This window comes from Gymnoscopelus microlampas (genome assembly GCF_963454915.1).
Source record: "Gymnoscopelus microlampas genome assembly, chromosome: 8".
In the NCBI taxonomy this organism is placed as follows: Eukaryota; Metazoa; Chordata; class Actinopteri; order Myctophiformes; family Myctophidae; genus Gymnoscopelus; species Gymnoscopelus microlampas.
The window spans coordinates 4,000,291-4,026,878 of NC_139945.1; the positions used below are offsets into that span (position 1 = coordinate 4,000,291).

At 43.3% G+C, this 26,588-nt stretch overlaps 2 protein-coding genes across 2 annotated transcripts in view; one reads left to right on the plus strand and one right to left on the minus strand.

The window, feature by feature from the left end:
* LOC311050073 (TRPM8 channel-associated factor homolog) overlaps positions 1-13,017 on the minus strand; it is a gene marked incomplete at its 3' end in the record, with an annotated part of 61,063 nt that extends 48,046 nt beyond the window's left edge. Inside the window, exons 1-5 of the mRNA XM_084064039.1 lie at positions 12,981-13,017; positions 7,028-7,140; positions 5,202-5,437; positions 4,840-5,053; positions 3,946-4,043 (exon numbers count right to left, since the gene is read on the minus strand). Of these exons, the coding sequence (XP_083920165.1) occupies positions 3,946-4,043; positions 4,840-5,053; positions 5,202-5,437; positions 7,028-7,117 (638 nt within the window). The 5' untranslated portion in view covers positions 7,118-7,140; positions 12,981-13,017. The remainder of the gene's footprint in view (positions 1-3,945; positions 4,044-4,839; positions 5,054-5,201; positions 5,438-7,027; positions 7,141-12,980) is intronic.
* A 4,846-nt stretch (positions 13,018-17,863) lies between these two features.
* Positions 17,864-22,883, plus strand: LOC311050074 (microfibril-associated glycoprotein 4-like; the record flags this gene model as incomplete). Its single annotated transcript, XM_084064040.1, has 6 exons — positions 17,864-17,946; positions 18,417-18,521; positions 20,247-20,282; positions 20,621-20,704; positions 21,500-21,541; positions 22,237-22,883. Exons 2-6 carry the CDS (start codon positions 18,452-18,454, stop codon positions 22,881-22,883), a joined length of 879 nt encoding a protein of 292 aa, XP_083920166.1. The 5' UTR covers positions 17,864-17,946; positions 18,417-18,451.
* Between the last annotated feature and the right edge of the window lie 3,705 nt (positions 22,884-26,588).

The window sequence follows — 26,588 nt, forward strand, 5'->3', positions numbered from 1 at the left end:
CAGTAAAGTACTGTCTTTTATACCCTCATAGAGCCCAGCAAAGCCTAGCAAAGCCTACTAGAGCTTAAAACAGCCTATTAGAGACCAGTAGAGTCTAGTACAGTACAGTACAGTACAGTACAGTACAGTACAGTACAGTACAGTACAGTACAGTACAGTACAGTACAGTACAGTACAGTACAGTGCACCCGAGACTAGTAAAGTCCAGCCTGTTGGGAGAACAGACATGGGGAGGGTGGTATAGGTCATACTAGCATGGAACAGGCTGGACTAGGCTAGACTAGAGTGCACTAGGCTTTAGCAGACTCTAATACTCTCTATTAGACTTTACTAGTCCCTTGTCAGCCCTGTAGATACTCAGACCATAGGGAGTAACCACTGTGTACACGGGCCATAGCTTGTGTGTTCACGAGCCATAGTTTTGCATGAGCCACAGTAAAGTACTGTCTTTTATAGCCTCATAGAGCCCAGCAAAGCCTACTAGAGCTTAAAACAGCCTATTAGAGACCAGTAGAGTCTAGTACAGTACAGTAGAGTACAGTACAGTACAGTACAGTACAGTGCACCCGAGACTAGTAAAGTTAGCCTGTTGGGAGAACAGACATGGGGAGGGTGGTATAGGTCATACTAGCATGGAACAGGCTGGACTAGGCTAGACTAGACTGTACTAGGCTTTAGCAGACTCTAATACTCTCTATTAGACTTTACAAGTCCCTTGTCAGCCCTGTAGATACTCAGACCATAGGGAGTAACCACTGTGTACACGGGCCATAGCTTGTGTGTTCACGAGCCATAGTTTTGCATGAGCCACAGTAAAGTACTATCTTTTATACCCTCATAGAGCCCAGCAAAGCCTAGCAAAGCCTACTAGAGCTTAAAACAGCCTATTAGAGACCAGTAGAGTCTAGTACAGTACAGTACAGTACAGTACAGTACAGTACAGTACAGTACAGTACAGTACAGTACAGTGCACCCGAGACTAGTAAAGTCCAGCCTGTTGGGAGAACAGACATGGGGAGGGTGGTATAGGTCATACTAGCATGGAACAGGCTGGACTAGGCTAGACTAGAGTGCACTAGGCTTTAGCAGACTCTAATACTCTCTCTTAGACTTTACTAGTCCCTTGTCAGCCCTATAGATACTCAGACCATAGGGAGTAACCACTGTGTACACGGGCCATAGCTTGTGTGTTCACGAGCCATAGTTTTGCATGAGCCACAGTAAAGTACTGTCTTTTATACCCTCATAGAGCCCAGCAAAGCCTAGCAAAGCCTACTAGAGCTTAAAACAGCCTATTAGAGACCAGTAGAGTCTAGTACAGTACAGTACAGTACAGTGCACCCAAGACTAGTATAGTCCAGCCTGTTGGGAGAACAGACATGGGGAGGGTGGTATAGGTCATACTAGCATGGAACAGGCTGGACTAGGCTAGACTAGAGTGCACTAGGCTTTAGCAGACTCTAATACTCTCTATTAGACTTTACTAGTCCCTTGTCAGCCCTATAGATACTCAGACCATAGGGAGTAACCACTGTGTACACGGGCCATAGCTTGTGTGTTCACGAGCCATAGTTTCGCATGAGCCACAGTAAAGTACTATCTTTTATACCCTCATAGAGCCCAGCAAAGCCTAGCAAAGCCTACTAGAGCTTAAAACAGCCTATTAGAGACCAGTAGAGTCTAGTACAGTACAGTAGAGTACAGTACAGTACAGTACAGTACAGTGCACCCGAGACTAGTAAAGTTAGCCTGTTGGGAGAACAGACATGGGGAGGGTGGTATAGGTCATACTAGCATGGAACAGGCTGGACTAGGCTAGACTAGACTGTACTAGGCTTTAGCAGACTCTAATACTCTCTATTAGACTTTACAAGTCCCTTGTCAGCCCTGTAGATACTCAGACCATAGGGAGTAACCACTGTGTACACGGGCCATAGCTTGTGTGTTCACGAGCCATAGTTTTGCATGAGCCACAGTAAAGTACTATCTTTTATACCCTCATAGAGCCCAGCAAAGCCTAGCAAAGCCTACTAGAGCTTAAAACAGCCTATTAGAGACCAGTAGAGTCTAGTACAGTACAGTACAGTACAGTACAGTACAGTACAGTACAGTACAGTACAGTACAGTACAGTGCACCCGAGACTAGTAAAGTCCAGCCTGTTGGGAGAACAGACATGGGGAGGGTGGTATAGGTCATACTAGCATGGAACAGGCTGGACTAGGCTAGACTAGAGTGCACTAGGCTTTAGCAGACTCTAATACTCTCTCTTAGACTTTACTAGTCCCTTGTCAGCCCTATAGATACTCAGACCATAGGGAGTAACCACTGTGTACACGGGCCATAGCTTGTGTGTTCACGAGCCATAGTTTTGCATGAGCCACAGTAAAGTACTGTCTTTTATACCCTCATAGAGCCCAGCAAAGCCTAGCAAAGCCTACTAGAGCTTAAAACAGCCTATTAGAGACCAGTAGAGTCTAGTACAGTACAGTACAGTACAGTGCACCCAAGACTAGTATAGTCCAGCCTGTTGGGAGAACAGACATGGGGAGGGTGGTATAGGTCATACTAGCATGGAACAGGCTGGACTAGGCTAGACTAGAGTGCACTAGGCTTTAGCAGACTCTAATACTCTCTATTAGACTTTACTAGTCCCTTGTCAGCCCTATAGATACTCAGACCATAGGGAGTAACCACTGTGTACACGGGCCATAGCTTGTGTGTTCACGAGCCATAGTTTCGCATGAGCCACAGTAAAGTACTATCTTTTATACCCTCATAGAGCCCAGCAAAGCCTAGCAAAGCCTACTAGAGCTTAAAACAGCCTATTAGAGACCAGTAGAGTCTAGTACAGTACAGTACAGTACAGTACAGTACAGTACAGTGCACCCGAGACTAGTAAAGTCCAGCCTGTTGGGAGAACAGACATGGGGAGGGTGGTATAGGTCATACTAGCATGGAACAGGCTGGACTAGGCTAGACTAGAGTGCACTAGGCTTTAGCAGACTCTAATACTCTCTATTAGACTTTACTAGTCCCTTGTCAGCCCTGTAGATACTCAGACCATAGGGAGTAACCACTGTGTACACGAGCCATAGCTTGTGTTCACGAGCCATAGTTTTGCATGAGCCACAGTAAAGTACTGTCTTTTATAGCCTCATAGAGCCCAGCAAAGCTTAGCAAAGCCTACTAGAGCTTAAAACAGCCTATTAGAGACCAGTAGAGTCTAGTACAGTACAGTACAGTACAGTACAGTACAGTACAGTACAGTACAGTACAGTACAGTACAGTACAGTACAGTACAGTGCACCCAAGACTAGTATAGTCCAGCCTGTTGGGAGAACAGACATGGGGAGGGTGGTGTAGGTCATACTAGCATGGAACAGGCTGGACTAGGCGGGAATTGGCGATAAACAGCGTCCCGGGAGGTCACACGATGGTAAACGCCATTTACCATAGCATAGTATGGGAGGTGTACACAATGTACACAGCCCATAGTTCTAATAGTAGGCTGTTTCCCATAGTATAGTGTGGGAGGTGTACACTGTTCACTTCTAATAGTTGTGGCTCATAGCCTGGCACCCTGTGGAATTATGATTGAACTGCAAGATAGGACCCTAAAATGTAAACAAAGGGAAAATCCGTAAAACCGATGGTCGAACAAGTGGTGTTCACGCGCAGAGGGGGGCCCACAGGACATTTAGAGTCCGCCCCCTGAATTTTCACGGCCCCACAGGCCGCACAGTGGGGCCTGGAAATTTGGACTGTTCACCGGCCATAGCCGCTATGGATGGTGAACACAAAAACCTATAAGTGTAATAATAATAATAATAATAATAATAATAATAATAATAATAATAATAATAATAATAATAATAATAGAAAGACGTGAAAAACAAGCCCAAAATCCTTTATAATAAGCAGACATGGAAACCACTGGCACTTACGCTAGAGCCTTCCAGGATGAGGGTATCTGTGGGTAGACTGGCAGACACTCTGCGTCTCCGTACTCCTTAGTGAAGTAGATTCCTGCCATACTGGACACCTGGGTGTAGGGGGGGGGGGGGGGGGGGGACAAAAGTCAGTTAAAAGCAGTGGTGGGTACATTTACTCAAGTACTGTACTTAAGTACAATGTTGAGGTATGTTTTTACTTTACTGGAGTATTTCAATAATCTAACGAGTTACTTTTCTCAGAAGGTAATCCTGTAACGTAATGGAATATTGTTTTTTTATGGTAGTAATCTTGTAACGTAACCAGTTATGTACTTTTAAAAAGTAGCGTTACCCAACATTGTTTCACCATGCACTAATCTCTGCAAGAACAGATTCTGCTCTCCGCTTGAGTCTGTCGGGGGGGTTTGTCATATCGCGTACTCACTGGCCTACAATTGGGCGTGCCTTCAGATCAGGAAGCAGGCCGCGCTTTACCCAATCAAATGTAGGGGGCAGGATTTACGTGTGTGCCGATCCTTCCCCACTAGAAACAAACCGAAACTCATTTAACAATAGCGTCCTCGGAGCAGACAAAACCACGGAAAGATATTCACATTTTAACTTGCTCTTTCATCATAGAAACAAGTGGGCTTATAACCAAAACGATCCATGTTCTCTGGGAGAAGTGGTGTTAGTGTTCCGTGTAGAAATATTGTTATTGGGAATGAAAACATAGTCGTACCACCGGACGTGAAAGGCTGAAGGCAGACCAAAACCCCGGTTTCCTTGCGCACGTGTGCTCCATTTAGCTCCCCCCAGAGCTAAGTGAAAATGTTAAAAACAGCAGAGGGCGCTGTTTTTCCTTTTTTATTTGGCGATGGGTTCCCAGATTGACCATGCACTGACCTGGTTGCCTGGGTAAGCCAGCAGCACGTTGTCCTCAGGGTGCTGTTGCAGCCAGCTCCATGCCTGGCCAGCGATCAGCACTCCTCCACCGGCCTTCATGTACGCTACCAGACCCCTCACGTCTGGACCCACGCAGTATCCGTCTGTCACGTACACCCCCACATCCAGACCCTCGCTGAACCCCTCCACCACTGTGGTCCGGATTAAGGTGTCGCTGCTCAAAGGGGGGATACAACCGGTGGTGGAAATAAAAAGTACTTCAATCAGGAGTCTCCAACAGGGGGTCCGGGACCCCTAGGGGGTCCTCAGAGTTACTACAGGGGGGCCAAAATGACGTCAGACTTAAGAACCGAATACCGTACCTGCTCAGGTTGTCGGCCACGTACTTGGAGGCGCGGTGGACCCCCACAGAGAGGTTGTGGGTTCCATCCCCTCGCAGCCAGCCCAGGGCGTTCTCCACCAGGACGGGGAAGGTGGCCATGTAGCCCTCGTGGCTCAGGACCACGATGCGTCCGCGGCCGTACGTGGAGGCGGCCATCAGCACCTGACCGCTGGTGTTCATGACCAGAGGGAAGGCGTGGTCCCCCGTCAGCACCAGCTGGCTGATGGGAACAACAAGCCAACACCACACCACACAACACAACACAACACAACACAACACAACACAACACAACACAACACAACACAACACAACACAACACAACACAACACAACACAACACAACACCAAAGGGTGTTGTGGTTAACTGAAAGCAGTGGTGTAAAGTAACTAAGTAGGTGCTCAAGTACTGTACTTAACACATCGGCTGCCAAACACTGTAAACAACGTGTTATCAGTCTTTTTGTTTTTTTGTTTTTTTTCCACAAGGGGGGGGGGGGGGGGGGGCTAGCGCAGCTCTGGAATCACCCACGGTGACTCTGAGAAGTAAGGGACAGATGGATCACCGTGCCAAAAAACATGGCTCCCCGTCCGCTCCCGTTCTATCTCCTTGATAAAAACCTCTATCTCCTTAAGTCTTCACATTGGGGAAAACGAGTCATTTTCGATGGGCGATTACTCCGTAATGGCGACTCGCGTGAGAGATGTTTTTGTTCCAGGCGTTAGCCAGGACCATTGATCGTCGTGCACGCATCCATTGTTTGCGTGTGGGTGCTCGCAGTGGAGTCCACAGCTATAAACAGCACAGCGTTACAAACGGTGAGATCTCTGGCACTCAATGTAATCCGTTTTAATAAAACGCTGGCACCCGTTGTGTTAAGAACACTTTTGAGGATTTTTTACTTTAGCCTATTTGAGTATTTCCAATTCCCAATACATTTACTTCTACTCCACAATACACTTCAGAGGCAAATTTTTTACTTTTACTCCACTACAATTATTTGCAACCTATAGTTACTAGTTACTTTTTAGATTTTGACTATTACAGAACATACATTAACCACTGCAGCCTTATCTCCATTTCGGCCATTTGAAAATAGCAGATCTACAAACTCACGCATTGTGAGTTTGTAGATCTGCTATTTTCAAAAGATTTGCTATCATCTTGAAAACTTGAAATGGGACATTCCGCATAATGAGTACTTTCTACTTTTGGTACTTTAAGCTATCAGTGGTGCTCAAAAGTTTTCCATGTCAAGGACCACCCAAATTGCTTTCAAACATATAGATATTTACATATAGATATATATTCAAAGATTTGCACAGATTTTCACGATTTATCCAAAACAGCAGATCTACAAGCTCAAGCTTGTATATCTGTATCTTTTCAACCAGTGGTCCGGGGACCACCAGTGGTCCTTGAGGGAGTACCAGGGGGTCCCCAGCTAAATTAGTTAATAGCTTCACAATCATTTTTAACCACTTAGTTTTGGCTATTCAAAAATAGCAGATATACAAGCTCATAGCGCTACGAGCTTGCAGATCTGCTATTTTTGAAAATCCTTGGAAAAGGATGTACATATCTTTGAATATTTATATTTTTTAAAGGGAAAATGAACCGATATCTTTGCTTCTGGGGGGTCCCTGGCACAAAACATTTTCAAATGGGGGTCCGCGGCCAAATGTATATCAATTTAGGGGGTCCTTGGCATGAAAAAGGTTGAAAACCACTGGATTAAAAGACTAAATGAGATGAAATGTAAAATGAAACAAAAAGGTCAAAAACAAGAAAATCATGGCACAACTCTACTGACCTTGGAACACAGGGGCCACAGAGGTCCAGCATCCTCACACCTCTCATGATGGACGTGTAGTCCTGCTCATGTTGGGGATAGGACATGATGGAGTAACAGTCAGATGATTCTGGAAGTAGAGAGATACCGTCACCTTAAACCAGGGGTCTTCAACGTTTTCAGGCCAAGGACCCCCTAGCTGAGAGAGAGCTGAAGCAGGGACCCCCTATCGTATAAAATTGTGCTTCAGATTCAACTTTTTGTTTTACGTGGTCTGCTCTTTTTAGCGGTGCCAGCCGCTCTACATTTGACCGTGTGTGTGGGTCCGTCCGTCCGACCGTTTGAGCACGGCAAAGATGCAACACATGCGCCACTTCAAGACATCCACACGCACGCACGCACACACACACGCATGCACACGCGTGCGCACTGCTCACGTGCACCTGCACACACACACACACACACACACACACGTAACATGCGGTTCTGCGAGGCGCACCGTTGCAACACATGAGGCACTTAAAGACATGCACACACACAAGCAAGCCAGTACTGCGCACGCACGCACGCATGCACGCACGCACGCACGCACACACGCACACACACACACACACACACACACACACACACACACACACACACACACAAGCCAGCACTGCACACGTGCACGCACGCACACACATACACGTAACATGCGGACCTGCGAGGTGCACCGTTGCAACATACAGCAATGGAGCTGTGCGCCGTACTGAGCGGCTGCAATCCCTGTTGCTCTGTACAAGCAAACCGTGTTGTATGTGTATTGCATTCGTGGCGTTTTGAAGCTATGAAAAAGGTGTACACTAGGGAGGATCTCCTTATGCTACAGTGGAATAAATACGGAGTTAAACACTGTATCCCGGCTGAGTTGAAGAAGCCATACCGTGGGTGTAGGGCTGGTGCCAAGCTAAAGGCTAAGCTAAAGGCTAGGAAATGGAGATGCAAACCATTTTTACCATCGATCCTAATGGGGAATGTCAATGGGATTACCAACAAAGGCACTGAGCTGCGGACACTCGTGAGTGATCATAGAACTTACCGTGAGTGTAGCCTCATGTGTTTCACGGAGACTGGGATGAAGATCTCCACCGCTGACTCCTGTTTGGACCTACCCGGCTTCACCGCGGTGCGAGCGGACAGAGACACGACAGCGACCAACAAGTCCAAAGGTGGGGGTCTAGTGCTGTTCGTGAACAATAGATGGTGTAACCCGGGTCATTTAACGGTGAAGGAGAAGATCTGCTGTCAGGACATTGAACTGCTGGCAGTGGGTCTACGTCCGTATTATGTACCACGGGAATACTCACACATCGTCGCCATTGTTGTTTACATCCATCCACGTGCAGTGGCTGCTGTTGCGTGTGACGTCATTCATGACACCGTTGCTAGGATACAGACACAACACCCTGAAGCATTGCTCCTGATCTCGGGTGATTTTAATCACGTGACACTATCCTCCCATCTAACTGGTTTTACACAGTATGTGGATTGTCCCACAAGGAAAGAGAAGACACTTGATTTGATGTATGCCAATGTTAAGGGTGCCTATAGTGCTGCTGCACTGGCTCCACTGGGCAAGTCAGATCATAATCTGGTCTTTCTACAACCTCACTACAAACCCTGTGTAATGAGGCTACCTGTTACCACCCGCTCATTCAGGAGATGGACACCTGAGGCCAGTGAGTCTCTAAGGGACTGTTTCGAGCGCACAGAGTGGAATGTACTGCTGGAGTAACAGGAGGGTGACATTGATGGGATGGTGGACTGTACTACTGATTATATCAACTTCTGTAGGGACAATGTTGTACCAGCAAGGACTGTAAGCTGCTTCCCTAATAACAAACCCTGGATCACCAGTGACATCAAGGTACTTCTGAACCAGAAGAAGGAGGCCTTTAGGGATGGAGACAGGGAGAAGCTCAAACGAGTGCAACGTGAGCTGAAAGGGACAATAAAGCAGGCAAAGTTGGCCTACAAAAGGAAAGTTGAGAGAAAGCTGCTGGATAACAACATTAGAGAGGTGTGGAAGGGAATGAGGACTATCACGGGCTATAAAGCAAAGAACAGCCAGGTAGCAGAGGGGGATGTGGAGAAGGCCAATGAGTTCAACCTCTTTTATAATAGGTTTAGCTCAGTGGCCAATGCCGGCCCTGTACCACCAGGCACAGCTCAGTCTACTCACCACCCCCCCACACCCATCATCTCGGCAGTGGCCTCTCCTTCTACTTCTCTATCTCCACCACTGGACTGCAATACCATCGCTGCAGCTGCAACGTCGGTCACACCTGCACCACCCCCACTGTTCATTACAGTGGATGAGGTTAGGGAGGCGCTGGGGAGGCTGCGCCCTGGAAAGGCAGCAGGCCCAGATGGTGTGTGTCCGAGACTGCTTAGGGTGTGTGCTGCCCAACTGGCGGAGCCCTTACAGAAGCTATACAACCTGAGTCTTCAAAGGGGGAGGGTCCCGGTTCTGTGGAAAACATCATGTCTTGTGCCGGTACCCAAGGTAGGGCGGCCGGGTGAGCCAAAAGACTACAGACCGGTGGCCCTCACATCACACATCATGAAGACCCTGGAGAGGCTGCTTCTCTGTAAACTGAGACCACAGGTCAATGACATGCTTGACCCCCTGCAGTTTGCATACCAGGAACACATAGGCGTGGAGGATGCTGTCCTTTACCTGCTCCATCGAGTCCACTCTCACCTGGATAAGCCGGGTCGATATGCGAGGATTATGTTCTTTGACTTTTCAAGTGCATTCAATACCATCCAACCCTCCATACTCGGAGACAAGCTCGATGGGATGGGGGTGGACCCCTCCTTTGTGAACTGGATAACAGACTATCTGACAGGACGACCACAATATGTCAGGCTGGGGAACTGTGTTTCGGGGATGCTATTGAGCAACACGGGGGCGCCACAGGGGACTGTGTTGGCTCCCTTCCTGTTCACACTGTACACGTCAGACTTTAAGTACAATTCTGAGTCCTGTTTCATTCAGAAATATTCTGATGATACAGCCATTGTGGCGTGTGTCAAAGGTGGGCAGGAGGAGGAATACAGGGACTTGACAAAGGCCTTCGGGGAATGGAGTGACAGGAACTGCCTCCTACTAAACACCTCCAAGACTAAGGAGATGGTGGTGGATTACAGGAGGAACAAGCCCGCTCTTCTTAAGCCTGTCAACATCCAAGGGACAGCTATTGAGCAGGTACAGTCCTACAAGTATCTAGGAGTTCATCTGGATGAGAACCTTGACTGGGCTCTGAACACCGATGTTGTCTATAAAAAGACACAGAGCAGGCTCTTTTTCTTGAGGAGGCTTAGGTCTTTTGATGTGTGCAACAGAATGCTACACATGTTCTACCAGTCAGCAGTGGCAAGTGTCCTGTTCTATGCTGCAGTCTGCTGGGGAGGCAGTGTGATGGACAAGGATGCTAAGCGGCTGAATAAATTGGTGAAGAAGGCGGGCTCAGTACTGGGTGAGAGGCCGGACTCACTGGAGGCTGTTGTGGAGAGGTGTATACACAAGAAGAGGAGGGCCATAATGGACAATGTGGGTCATCCTCTCCACAACATCCTGGCAGGTCAAAAAAGCGGTCGTAAGGACCTGTTCCGTTCATTGCCCTGCAAGAACGATCGTTTTAAAAACACTTTTGTTCCAACAGCAATCAGGCTCTTCAACTCCATGACCAGCCGCTAGGCTTATGGAATGGACTAATGGACTAATGGTCTTAGTTTTTAGTTATTTATGGGTCTATGTGCAATGACAATGACTAAGGATGATATATTCCAGTGACACCTTTTAAATGCTTTTTTATGCTTATTTCATAATATATCTTTTATATTTGTCTTCTCTCAGTTTTAACCTGTACCCCCGCCCTTTTTGTGATGTGTTTTTAACTAACCTTGCCTGTATGAGCTATGGGATATCTGAATTTCCCCTCGGGGATCAATAAGGTATCTATCTATCTATCTAGATGTGCCACTTCAAAACTTCACACGTTACTGTTCTTTCCCTGAAAGTGCCCTGAAAATGCATTTTTTTCCTCCCTGTTCTGCCCTTAAAAATGCACTGTTTTGCCCCTGAAAAGAAGTTGTCACTACACACCCCCGTTTTTCCCTTCAACAGACATCCATATACATGAGAACAAAAGAATGTGTGTTGAAGAAGGTGTCAGACTCATTATGAGGCGAAAGGTGATTTGAAGAGGTCCTTGACCAGTTGCTCAAATTAATTAGCATCATAAAAGCAGTGATCATCAAAATAATTCAGCATTTTAAATGCCCTTCTTTGTCCCTCTTATTAGCCTGGGAATCCCCTGAAAATGTACTGTCTTGGCGATGGCAGGACATTTGAAGTTTTGAAATGGCACATCTGTATGTGCCACTTCAAGACACACACACACACACACACACACACACACACACACACACACACACACACACACACACACACACACACACACACACACACACACACACACAAGCAAACGTGCGAGCCAGACCTGCACACATGCAGCCGCGCACACACACACTCGCCACTATGAATCACAAACAGGTGCAAGATCTCTATGATGAGCTTAGGGGTTGCCTATGCCAGGTGTCAATCATTGTCAATTAAGAGTCAAGGCAGTCACAACAGCACCCTGCCTCCACCAGGCCTCACACTACAACAGCACCCTGCATCCACCAGGCCTCACACTACAACAGCACCCTGGCTCCACCAGGCCTCACACTACAACAGCACCCTGCCTCCACCAGGCCTCACACTACAACAGCACCCACACCACAAAAATATTAATTAAAGACAACAATTGTTTGTCACCACTTCCCTGTCTGTGTCTGCTTTTGGATACCCACCCTGTCAGCTATGACAGATCACTTTTTGCCACTCACCTTGGAATGCATTTGGCCCCATGGGCACTGCTATATACCTGCACCACTTAACACCTGGGTGTGATTTGCTTCCAGTGGCACTGTTCAGTAGCCTTGAAATGAATTTACAGGGATTTTACATTGTTTCTCTAGTTCATATATAGCCCAATTAAATAAGCTCATCAAAGGCACCGCTTCCTTCACATAGGGTGTGATTTTTTTTTACCTCTTACGCCTCTTTGCCAAAAATAGCCTCTGAAATGTAGTGGAGTAGTAACTCACATGCAAACATGCTGCAACTGATATCACCTCTATAATCACCAGTGGTGGAAAGTAACTGAATACAGTTACTCAGGTACTGTACTTAAGTACAGTGTTGAGGTATTTGTACTTTACTTGAGTATTTCCAATACAATAATTTTTACTCCACTGCATAAGGATAATTCCTTTTAACAGGTCGTTCATGAAAGTCCTTGCGGTCTTGTTTCCAATGAGAACCTGTGAGTAATTAGGGGTTAAGAGTCTTGCTCAGGGACAAATTTCATTTCATCGACACATATGCTGACCTGGCCTGGAATCGAACCTGGGGCAACCAGGGCCTCTGGCTCCCTAGGCGGGCTCACTAACCACTCAGCTATGGCCGCCCCTCAGAGGCAAATATTATACTTTTACTCCACTACAATTATTTGTAAACTTTTGTTGCTAGTTACTTTGTACATTTAGATTATTATTATAAAACACACATTAACCACTTCAGCCCTATATACATTTTGGCCATTTGAAAATAGCGATGCGTCACATTGTGAGCTTGTAGATCTGCTATTTTCAAAATATTTTAATATTTTGAAAACTTGAAATGGGATATTCTGCATGACGAGCACTTTTACTATTGGTAGGCTACTTTAAGTACATTTAGATTATTATTTTTTTTACTCGTGTGAGTATTTCTATATTGCAGTATTGATACTCAAGTAAAACATTTTTAAGTGCTTTTTCCACCACTGATAATCTATCACAAGCTGAGACTGAATTTGTTGAATTATTTGTTTTTACCTCAATGGAAGTCAGGGATCCAGGAGTTTATTCTGCTGGACAATCAAACAGCTGCTGTATGAGAGACGACAATGAGAAGGGAGAGGGAGAGGGAGAGAGAGAGAGAGAGAGAGAGAGAGAGAGAGAGAGAGAGAGAGAGAGAGAGAGAGAGAGAGAGAGAGAGAGAGAGAGAGAGAGAACTCTTGTATGAGAGGAACGGATAAACAAATGAGTGGGAGTTGTGATAGCTCTGCTCCATAGCGTTACAGAACATAGGCCACATGCGGCCCCCCACCTTCACTTAATGCAGCCTGCAGGTTAATATCGGAATGCTGATATTTGATTGATTTCAGCTGTTACAATTCCAAACATACAAACATGACCAGTTTTAATTACTCCAGTCTATATTAGTAGCTTATTGACTAGTATTACAATTCAATTGTCTTGTTTGTCCAATGTACTTTTTTTCATAAAGCTAACAACTTATAAATAAATGCATTTTAAATGAAATTAAAATGTTACTTTTTAGGATTCCAATAAAAAAACATAGCAACAAAAAAAAAATACAGATGCGACGCCTTGTGAGCTTGTAGATCGGCTATTTTCAAATAGCCTCGGTATAAAATAGGGCTAAAGTGGTTAATGTATGCTTTATGATATAATAATTTATATCTGCAAAGTATAAAAAGTATAATATTTGCCTCTGAGATGTGGTGGAGTAGAAGTAAAAGTATTGAAAATTGGAAATACTCCGGTAAGTAAGAATACTATATAGGCTACTACAAATTGTATTTCCAAATATTTGACATCCAAATATTCTTACAGTAGCAAAGTATTTTTTTAAAGTCTGAAAAAAATAGAACAACCAGGTGATATCAAAAGGTAACATTATTTAAAAGTGTCAATGGTGCTCACAGTCACGGATCGAACAGGTTCAAAACATGAGATAAAACAACAGACGATCCGAGCACTCAAGAAGAAAAAGGAGGAAATTAAGATTTTATTTAGTCCAAGATCGTGAAAACGTCCGTGTAATCTTTAGATTTCTTTGTCTATTCAAAAATGTGGCTCATAGCGAGCGCGGCACCGAGTGCCACGCTATGAGCTTGTAGATCTGCTATTTTGGGGAAAAATCATGAAGTGTTTTGCAAATTTTAAAGTGAACATTAAATGTTCACTTTATGTAATGCTTCTGGGGGATCTACAAATGTCTTCTAAATCCTAACAGTTTGATATAATATCAGTGGTTCTCAAACTTTATTTTATGTCAAGGACCCCCAAAATGATATGTATTTGGCCGCGGACCCCCATCTCAAAATATGTTGTTCCAGGGACCCCCCGTACCTGATTTGCGTTGTTAAAATGTTTCAAAAATAATTCTAATTTAAAAAAGGTTTCCCAAAATTCCTTTGAAAATAGCAGATCTACAAGCTCACAACGCGTCGCATCGCGACGCGTTGTGAGCTTGTAGATCGGCTATTTTCAAATAGTCGACGTGTATAGGTTTAAAGTGCTCACGTGTTTAGATGAAATCAGTGGACAAAACGTTGACGTTTTATTCTACTTGGCCCTATATGCAGCCACAAATTAGCCGATGAGGACTTTACCCTAGATGGCGTTACCTTGACCTCCAGGGCAACTGTAAAGAATATGGCAGTTATGTTTGACCAAGATAATGTCCTTTCAATCCCACATTAAACAAATGTTAAGTAAATACAATTTAAATACAGAACAGAATTTAAAATGCTCCTCCCCCTCGCCTACAAAGCTCTAATTGGTCAGGCCACCACTGTAGCTCAAAGAACTGAACTCATCAAAGCCTTATCAACCTGCTAGAACACCAGTTTCATTCACAGTATGCAAAAACACATCGGGGTTCCAGACATAATCTATAAGGTTATAAACAGGAGGCAGAGTCAGTTAAGTTTCAGCAGTGGTGGAAAGTGACTAAGTACATGTACTTAAGTACTGTACTTAAGTAAAATTTTGAGGTATTTGTATACATATTTTATACATAGGCTATTTGAAAATAGCAGATCTACAAGCTCACAACTTGATACAAATTTTCAAACATTTTAGTACTTTTACTTTTAGTACTTTAAGTACATTTTGATGCGAATACTTTTGTACTTTTACTCAAGTAAACTTGGAATTACGGACCTTTACTTAACAAAGTACTTCTACATTGCAGTATTGGTACTTTTACTTAAGTAAAGAATTTGAGTACTTTTTCCACCACTGAGTTTCAGGCACGTCAGCTGCAGTGGTTGGAAAAAAATGGCCTATAATTGTTTTTACCTAAGTACAAGTATCAAAAAATTCCTGTCTGGGTCCCGCTCTGAAAACTTTGGCATTACATGCATATTACCAGAAATGTCAAAACACAGCTCTACAAGTTCTGATATATGTTTCCACAGCTGGCATCTTACCGTGCTCTATCACAGGGGTCTTCAACAGGGGGTCCGGGACCCCTAGGGGGTCCTCAGAGTTACTACAGGGGGTCCGCCAAATCTTGGTGTGATATGATTTTTCTTTTTTTACCTTAACCACTTGAACCCTAGCATCCCTTTTCTGAGGAGAACTTTACCAAAAAAATAGCCGATCTACAAGCTTGTGATAAGCTTGTAGATCGGCTATTTTTTTGGCAAAGAGGTGTTTGGTGTAGAGGGAAAAAAGAGCAGACCAAGTCAACGAAAAAAAGTTAAATCTGAAACACAAGTTTATACAATATAGAGGGGGGTCCCTGCTTCATCTCTCTCTCAGCTAGGGGGTCCTTGGCCTGAAAACGTTGAAGACCCCTGCTCGATCAGATCCAACCTGGCCTGCTCTACCACCAACTTAGCTTGTTCATTTTTGCTGTTTCAGTTTTTCAATGGCCCCTTCCCTTTTGTGGGTTTTTAGATTATGTTGTCATTTTGTGTGCTGTGGTTAGGGGCGCTAGCTAGGGGTGCTAGCTAGCCCTGGGCTGGCTAGCTAGTTCCTCGTTCCCCTTGGTACGCCTCAGCGCCGATCCCAAGACGAACAATGTGTTTTATTGTTGAACCACTGTTATAGTATTTTAACCTGTTGATGCATCATTTGTTAAATGCTGCCCCCTATTACTTATTATATGAATACATTGGATTACTGTTTGTACTTTATGCCACGCCTCTGCCTCCAATTCTTAACTGTACAACGAACTAGTGGGGAGCTATCATGCGTTCAGGTGGTGTATTTTAGGTTATTAGATTACCAAAACTATTTCCTATAGGGCGCAATCCCCTAGGTGGCGTATAGTTGGCTACCTTAATTCATACCGCCCTGCTACACCAGCAAAAACAAGTGCCCTAGACAGTGTTTTTCCTTTATACAGTAAAAGGTAGTGTGAACATACATTTGTACAGTAAAAGGTAGTGTGAACATACCTTTAAACAGTAAAAGGTAGCGTGAACATACCTTTATACAGTAAAAGGTAGCGTGAACATACCTCTATACAGTAAAAGGTAGTGTGAACATACCTTTATACGGTAAAAGGTAGTGTGAACATACCTCTATACAGTAAAAGGTAGTGTGAACATACCTCTATACAGTAAAAGGTAGTGTGAACATACCTTTATACGGTAAAAGGTAGTGTGAACATACCTTTATACAGGAAAAGGTAGTGTGAACATACCTTTATATAATAAAAGGTTGAATATACCTTTATAGTAAAAGGTAGTGTGAACATTAAACCTTAGTTTCGTCATTTCCTGTTGCTTTGCTTACGTGTCCATGGCTTGTAACCTATGGCTCATCAGTAGCACACGTCAGACCCATCCCAAAATATGTCTTGTGTTCTGTCCCACATATTTATTGTCTCCGCCAGGAGACATTGTTTTCACTTTCCACATGTCAAGCTAACATTGGTCAAGCCTCACGTGACACGTGACAATACGGTGAAATAGTGTGATCTGATTGGCTAGTGACGTATAGCGGCCTATAAATACATGTGTCACTTTGAAAGAGTCTTAGCCTCTTTCAAAGTGAGGTAAGACAGGAATAATCACGAAATGGCGGATACTGTAACAATTGGATAGGACACTTACACAGACAGGACAGATAGGACACTTATACAGACAGGACGGATAGGACACTTATACAGACAGGACACTTACACAGACAGGACGGATAGGACACTTACATAGACAGGACGGATAGGACACTTATACAGACAGGACGGATAGGACACTTATACAGACAAGACACTTATACAGACAGGACGGATAGGACAGTTATACAGACGGATAGGACACTTGTGTCATGTTACTTTGACACAGTAACATGTTCTATTTTTTGTAAGAATTAGAACATAAGAATTAGAACATTCCCAACACAAGTCTGCTGGCGGAGACTTGTGCTCCGAGGAGCACGTTTTCTAGTTTTTATTAAATTCATAATACAATCATATTTACATTTGAAGTTGGCAACTATGAGTTAATGGCTAATGATTTTTTGTTTCTTTACAACTCTAGTTTCTTTGTATTCACCTGCACATTTATAGTGATAATTAACCAACACTAGGTTATAATATACCACATATTTTCTGGGTAAATACTTCATAATTAGGTGACTCTCTAAAAACAACAACCAAGCATAAAAAAAATCCGACAAAGAGTTTCTAAGAGTGACGCACTAGAAAAAGAGGAAGAGGCAACGACATTAAAGAGAGACGACACATCATCACATCACTTTACTTCAGTGTGTGTAAAGAGGTGGACCGTATCACTTTAGAATCTAAGTCATAGGTGGACCGTATCACTTTAGAATCTAAGTCATAGGTGGACCGTATCACTTTAGAATCTAAGTCATAAAGGTAGAGAGGTGGACCGTATCGCTTTAGACTCTGAAAACATGGAGATGGAAGAGACAGGTGGTGTGAACTATGAGAATTTCCAGAACGATGGAATCTATGATGATATAGACAACCCTCCATCTCAGGAGCAACAGCCACAAGAGATACTGCAGCCTGGTAAGATTTGTTATTAAAACCATCCATATATACAGGTAGATACTGCAGTCTGGTAAGATATGTTATTAAAACCATCCATACATACAGGTAGATACTGCAGTCTGGTAAGATATGTTATTAAAACCTTTCTTGTGTCATCTCTTCTCTTAAAACATTTCTTTGACATAAGACGTTCAGAGGTATTTTAACTCCAGTTGGTTGTCTCCCAGGCTCGCTCTCTCTCTCTCTCTCTCTCTCTCTCTCTCTCTCTCTCTCTCTCGCTCTCTATCTCTCTCTCTCTCTCTCTCTCTCTCTCTCTCTCTCTCTCTCTCTCTCTCTCTCTCTCTCTCTCTCTCTCTCTCTCTCTCTCTCTCCCCCCTCTCTCTCTCTCTCTCTCTCTCTCTGGATGGACCCCCATTATATTATTGTATAAAACTATGTTGTTGTTTTTTTAGTTGAGTTTACTGGTACACTGTGCTTGGTGTCCACAGTCACTACAGTATCTTCAGAGAGGAAGAGCAGCTCCATGTTTCCTGTGGTCGCTGTGGGTCTGCTAGGTCTCCTCCTATTGGCTGGAATCACAGTAGGAGTTCACGGTAAGTATTCACCCAGCCTGATCGCCAGAGAAGTAGTATGCATTGCACGGATTTGTGCACGTCATTCCGTGCATAGTCGCCTAGAAACCCCCAAATTCCGTGCATATGTACGGGGAGTCCCACGGTGGGCGTAACCAGTCGCAACCCGGAAAAACCAGGAAGTAGAGCAGTCCCCACAACAAAATTTACGATTCTGTGCCTGTCGGTACGTAACTCAAACGCCGCTGAGTAGGCTCAAGGGAACGTCGCAATGTTCAGGACGGCAACTCGCGCGCTTTAGCGCGCTCGGTGGTCCTTCACACGGCGACAATTCCCTTGAGACTGCGCGGCTCCGAAATGGTTTAGTCACAATGGGGGAGATGCGAGGTGGCTATGCACGGAATTTGTGGTTTTCCAGTAGTCTATGCACGGATTTTGAGAAACGTTGAAAAACGTTCAATGAGAACGTTTCCTCTGGCGATCGGGTTGATTCACCAATTATGTTGGGGAAAAATATATTCCACAAGGATGAAGGATTGACACTGTTTTATTAAATAGATCATGATCATACAGCATCAGAGAGATAGCCAGCTAAGCTAGACTGACCAGCCCACTCTCCAGCTAGGCAGCCCCCCTGGGCCCAAGTTAGGTAGCCCCACCGGGCCCAAGTTAGGTAGCCCCCCTGGGCCCAAGTTAGGTAACCCAACTGGGCCCAAGTTAGGTAGCCCCCCTGGGCCCAAGTTAGGTAGCCCAACTGGGCCCAAGTTAGGTAGCCCGCCTGGGCCTAAGTTAGGTAGCCCCCCCCCCTGGGCCCAAGTTAGGTAGCCCCACTGGCCCCAAGTTAGGTAGCCCCCTGGGCCCCCTGGGCAATGCAATGCTTTTTGGGCGTTGTAACCGCCCCTATAAGTGAGGTTGGGACATCGACATTTGCTGCACCGTGATTGGCCACCATTGTACACCCCTAATCCTGCACCGTGATTGGCCACCCATTGTACACCCCTAACCCCTACACATTCAATGCAAATCTATACTTTTCTTTAAGTGAGCTTACATCACTGTGATGACCACTAGCTGCACTGTGATTGGCTGACTCTATTGGCTGACTCTATTCAGCACTTTGATTGGCTAGCGAGACACATGACACATGTGCAGCAGGATTATGCACTTAAAAAAAAACAATTATGTTTTTTGTGAGTCATGGGTCTCTGATGACCACTGTGATGACCACCACACCGCCCACTTCACACTGGGTGGGATTTTTATTTATTTATTACAAGTAGATGACTGGACTATATGCTTTTATGTATTTATTAGAAGTAGATGATTAGACTATTATGCAATGCTTTTTGTCTCCGCCAGGAGACTATGTTTTCGTTCTTGTCCTTCCGTGTGTCCACCAAGCTAACATTAATAGTCAAGCTTCACGTGACACGTGACAATATGTTGAAAGGGTGTGCTTTGATTAGCTAGCGAGACGCATGATGAAATAGAGACCTATAAATAGGTGTGTCACTTCAAAAGATCATTTATATCTTTTGAAGTGAGGTAAGACAGGATTAATCAGTACTGGCGGAGACCTGTGCTCCGAGGAGCACATTTTCTAGTTATTTATTTATTACAAGTGATGACTGGACGATATGTAATGCCTTTTCTACTATTATGTCAATTGAGAGAAAAAACTATTAAAACTATTAAACTATTAAATATGTTTTTTAACGTAACTTTTTCTGTGCTATTTCTCTGCAGTGTTTGTCAAGGTGAACGGCACTGAGACGGAGGAAGGTAATTTGAATCACACACACACACACACACACACACACACACACACGCACACACACAGTATATAAACAGTACATACTGTATAGTGTGAGTGTGTGTGTGTGTGTGTGTGTGTGTGCAGAATGTGTTGGTGTGTGTGTGTGTGTGTGTGTGTGTGTGTGTGTGTGTGTGTGTGTGTGTGTGTGTGTGTGTGTGTGTGTGTGTGTGTGTGTGTGTGTGTGTGTTTTCCCTTTGACAAGGGAAGCTTTATGATTGGGTCAAATCACATTAACCACTCAAAAGAATGTCATTTTCAAATGTAAACTATTAATGAGTTAATGCTAATGCTGGGATGATTTCAGCCCTCCTTGTTCAGCTGAACACCCTAGAAATGAGGCTCAACGCCACTGAGAGTGAAATGGAGGAGGTCAAGAGACACAATGCAGGTATTATAAGTTTACGTTCAGTAATTAAATGTTACACCTGATGTTGAAAAAAAATCATTCACCATCAACGTTCACTTTCTGTAGAACCTGGCAACATAACATGTCTATATGTCATCTATGTCCTTTGTCTGTAGAACCTGGCAACATAACATGTCTATAAGCCATCGATGTCCTCTGTCTGTAGAACCTGGCAACGTAACTATATAAGTCTATAAGTACACTTTTTGAGTATTAGATTTTAGTCTCTGAGAACAGGAGAGCGCCATATATTTCATTTCATGTTGGCAGCAGAAAAAAACAAAGAATAGAGCAAAAAGAGTAAGCACTTGATCATCAAAAAATAATTTCACCCACTTCACATCTTTCAACCTGTGAACCTGTGATGTGACGATAAAGATGACTCTGAACTCTCAGTTCTTTTAAGTAACAGCTAAAAACATTTCTGTTTGCCACTGCTTTTTACTGAGATGTTTTAAATGATTCTTCTGCACAGTCATTTTGGCTCCTTGATGCTATAAGTGATCTGAACCAAAGCAGTGGCTTTACATTTACTTCTTGAAACAAACAACACTGATTAGGATCAGACCTGAATGTTTTTACAACGTAAATCCATGTCTTTATTACAAGTAGATGACTGGACTATTATGTACTATTATGTCAGGTGAGATATAACCTATTAAAATTTACAAGGAAGTGATTTAAAAATGGAGTTCAACTCGTACCACTAAAGGCTGAGATCTGAGTCTTTTTGTAATGTTTTAACATTTAACTTTTTTATGTGATATTTCTCTGCAGTGTGTGTCAAGGTGAACGACACTGACACCAAGATGGATGAAGGTAATTTAAACACACACACACACACGCACACACACACACACACACACACACACACACACACACACACACACACACACACACACACACACACACACACACACACACACACACACACACACACACACACACACACACACACACACACACACACACACACACACACACACACTTTTTAACATGTCTTTATGTACACATAAAGGAGAAATATACAGGGACACAAATGTTATAGGTGCATTTAAGCTTACATTCACACAATCATGTCTTCATGACCCAATAAGCATGCCACTCAGAACTCTATAGGTTTAAGTAACAGCGTCTTCGCCAAATATGGCGGTTGCCAATCATAGCAGAGACAGCACAATATTTTACCAACCTTTTTGCCTCATTTTTGGGCATCCCAAGTTGTTGAAACCCTCTAACATGCAGTCTGTGGTTTTGGTATGTTAGAATGTTGGGACGTTTGAATGTCTCTCCATTCCTGAGTTATGACCAATTTATCTAATTCTGACTATGACCTTCATTGTCCCAAAAATGATGTGCATGGTAAACTCAGTGTGTGTGTGTGTGTGTGTGTGTGTGTGTGTGTGTGTGTGTGTGTGTGTGTGTGTGTGTGTGTGTGTGTGTGTGTGTGTGTGTGTGTGTGTGTGTGTGTGTGTGTGCGTGCGTGTGCGTGTGAGTGATACTCGTTGTTGCAGTTCTGTTGCTGGACTGTGAGGAAATCTACACCAACGTCTCCACACAGAGTGGTTTGTACACCATCTACCCCAATGCTACACCTGCCAAGGTCTACTGTGACATGGACACGGATGGAGGGAAGTGGACGGTCATCCAGAGAAGAGTGGACGGCACCGTGAACTTCTACAGACCCTGGGCTCAGTACAAGGCCGGGTTTGGAGACGCATCAGGCGAGTACTGGCTGGGACTGGAGAACATGCATCTCCTTACCAAGAACACAAGGTACCAGCTGAGGGTGGACATGGAGGACTTTGAGGGAAACACAGCGTTTGCCTCTTACTCCTCTTTCTCTGTGGGTTCTGAGGCTGATGGCTACAGGCTGCAGGTTGCTGGCTTCCAGAATGGAGGAGCAAGAGACTCACTGGCCGTTCACAATGGAATGAAATTCTCAACCTTTGACAAAGATCAGGACATGTCGGGCGGGAACTGTGCAAGTCTTTATTCCGGTGCATTTTGGTACAACAACTGTCACGATGCTAATCCCAATGGTATTTATTACCTTAGGGGACAGACACCTCATTATGCAAAAGGTGTAGTTTGGAACTACTGGAAGGGTTATTATTACTCCCTGAAGGCTGTAGTGATGAAGATCAGACGTGTTCCTTAGACATGTTTAGGTTCACATGCATATGTTTTTGAAAAGCACAGCCATGGTATAAAAGGCATGATGCAATATTTACTCTATTTCATGGTTTGAATTATTATTATTATTTTCTCTTTGGGACTCTGTTTAATCCTAATCTCATACAGTAGATATCTGTATTGTATCACATATTATTACAGTGGTGACCTGTCAGGGCTCTTAAATAAATACATATTCTGACCTGCAGAATGAATAAAGATATGCATGCAAGACAAAGACGATGTGTGTTTGGTATCACTTTGCTTTAAGGTCGGGTCTGTAATGCATTATAATCACATTTACAATGCATGATAAGACTTCATAACACTTGTTAAATGTTTATAATTATGCATAACAACTTATAACAAGGTGTATGAAATATTATGAGTGCTGGTCATACTACATTGTTAAGCTCAGCAGAACAACACATTATAACTACCATTAGTCAGTTATAATGCAGTGTCTTAATGTGTTATTTAACTCCCTATGTAGATGTTGTACTGAGGTGTCCATATAGAACGCATCACTGTTCTCTTTATAGTTTGCTTATTTGGCTGCACCCAGGGCAAGAAGGCAACTTCACTGGTATCTATTCCTTTTTAAATGTGTTCACTTTAACTGTCCTTCATATTATTTTAAACAGTCTCTGGTTCCATATACATCAACATATTTTCCCTATTTTATTGTTACTGAAATGTTTTCGGAAGTTGTACGAAGGTGATTCCATTATAAAACTCAGTTTGACCGAAACAATCTTCCTCTTTCTCTCAGACCTGAAACAACCTGTTCATGCTTTTAAACTGCCTGGACTTCTCCATCTCTTTGTTTAAAATGAGTTGAGGGCTGGGTGTGTGGGTGGGAGAGGATGAGCAAGCTAACTGTGTCTGTGTGTGTGTGTGTGTGTGTGTGTGTGTGTGTGTGTGTGTGTGTGTGTGTGTGTGTGTGTGTGTGTGTGTGTGTGTGTGTGTGTGTGTGTGTGTGTGTGTGTGTGTGTGTGTGCGTGTGTGTGTGTGTGTTATAAGCTAACGGATGAGCGGTGATTTATTTCAATGAAATTAAGTAAAAAATTAGATTCTCCTTATTCTTGACCCAAAGAGCATTAATGCACTCAGGCTAAACTAAATGTTCGTTTTCATTTGAACAAGGTTACGAGAACGAATCGTTCTAGCTCTGGTGGCACTGCACTGATTACCCACATCTTTTAGAATTGATTTGAAATCGATCTTATTATATAACTAAAGCAATTTAAGCTCTATAGACTATTCTGACAGTACTGTTTGTTCAGTAACAGGCTCCCTGTCTGTCCAGGTCTTTAGTAAACAAAAATGTAGTTATGAACATAACACCCCCCCCCTTTGGCCGTGCTCTGTTTATTTGATTTAAATAACTATTATTAAAGACGGGGTGCCGTGATATTCAGTGATTCCCCCAGTTATATTAGGAAAAAAGTGTACAGAAAGTGTTAAAACTAAGTTTTTTATGTGGACACGCCTCCAGTTCATTAAGTATACCTGGTTCTCGCCTTAGCACCTCCTCCACCACCTTAGCACCACCCACCTGTCCTAGTTTAATGAACTTATCTATTCCGACACGGCTCTTTTGTGGCAGACGTGTCGCGTAGCTGAGACTAGAGAACAACGTTAAACTTTGCGTACGGTGATGACCTCAGGGTAGACTATATAGAGAACAGCGTTAATTTAATCGTTACAGCGATGTCCAAACAGAACGTTTACGTTGCGTTTATCGGAGGTGAAAAGGACGCGGCCTTGATGGACAACAGCGTGAGTTTAGACAGTCTAGGCGTTCACAACGACATGTGTGAGGAAGAGACAAACACGACGACATTCCAACGACAACGCTCCACCGAGACGACGCCACCAACAACATGCCACCAACCGACTAGCCTGGATCCATGCCAAGGTAGAGTAAAGACTCATTTATGCGCCGTCTCACGGCCGTGTGGTTGCATGTCAAAAATAGCAGACCTGCAAGCTCACAACGTGTCGCTGCCCCCCGGCTCGTTGTGAGCTTGTGGGTCTGCTATGTTCGACGCACGAGACTGACTGCACGACGAAGTATGAATCGGGCTTGCGGGTTGATGCGTCTATCTTCTTAAAGGAGTAGTTCACCCCAAAATTACGTGTTTTCGAACAATTACACACCCCGTGAAGCCTTGAATTCATGGATATTTCTTTGTTTTTGTCGCATTCCTAAGCCAATAATTTGATGACCGGTGGAGTCAGAAGTCTCCATTGAGACCCTGCTGGTTATCAAATTATTGACTCGGGAATGCAACAAAAACAAAAAAAATCTGGTTGAATTCAAGGCTTCATGGGGTGTGTAATTGAAGGAAAATAAGTAATTTTTTGGGTGAATTAAACCTTTAAAGGTATACGGTAATGTTGATATCTGCTGAATGAAAATGAATTTCCTTTGGGGAAATGTAGACTGTCTGGTATGTTTGATATTTATGTTGGATAATTATTTTCTAAATGTGTCAAACATAAAATAATATTTTTAGACAATTTGGACCACAAATGAATGGTGGGTGTAAAAGGTTTGGAACATTCACCAAAAATAGCAGAATCTACAATTTTGTACATCTGCTACCTTTGGTGTAGATTGAAAAAAATAATGCACCAAGTACAGCAGCTCAGGTAGAGGGTTCTAAGTGAACAAACTGAAGTGATATTGATAAATTCCAAATATCATAGTATTTGGAAGTATTCCACGGCACCCCTGGACTTGCGTCACAGCAAGAATAATATTGTCAGACAGATATCAGAATAAAAGCCTGTATTTGGTGAAAAACATAAAATAAAATAACCACGAAAATATTGCTATATTATACAATTGCCAGCGAACATATCGGTCTACATTCCCCAAATCATGTATTCAGTCTGACCAGAAACAGTGATAACACTTACTTACTGTGAGCTGCTATTTGTGAATAGGCAACGTGTCAGTGGTGGAAAAAGTACTCAAAGGTTTTACTTAAGTAAAAGTATCAATACTGCAATGTAGAAGTACTCCGTTACAAGTAAAAGTCCAGAATTCAAAATGTACTTGAGTAAAAGTACGAAAGTATTGGTATCAAAATGTACTTAAAGTACCAAAAGTAAAAGTACTAAATGTTTGAAAATAGCAGATCTACAAGCTCACAACGCGTCGCAGCTTGTAGATCGGCTATTTTCAAATAGCCTATAGGTATAAAATAGGGCTAAAGTGGTTAATGTATGTTTAATAATGTAATAATTCATATCTGCAAAGTAACTAGTAACTAAAGTTTTCAAATCATTGTAGTGGAGTAAAAGTACAATATTTGCCTCTGAGATGTAGTGGAGTAGAAGTAAGTATTGGACATTGGAAATACAAAAAAAAAAAAAAAGTAAATGTAATGAGTTAGTTTCCACCACTGCAACCTGTACAATGTGGATAAAATGGTTAAAATGAGTTGATGCTGTATAAACACATTTAGCTGGGGACCCCACCCCCAGAGTATGTCTACATTGCAGCTGTCTGTCTGTCTGTCTGTCTGTGTTTTATGCCTATATGCTGTGTAGACCGTCTGATATGTTTTGATAAAATCACCATTTAACTATTATCCTAAAGATTTCAACATTATTATCTTTTGAATTGAAATTTCACGTTTAAAAATATCTACAAGCTCTCAACGTGTCACACCTGTGT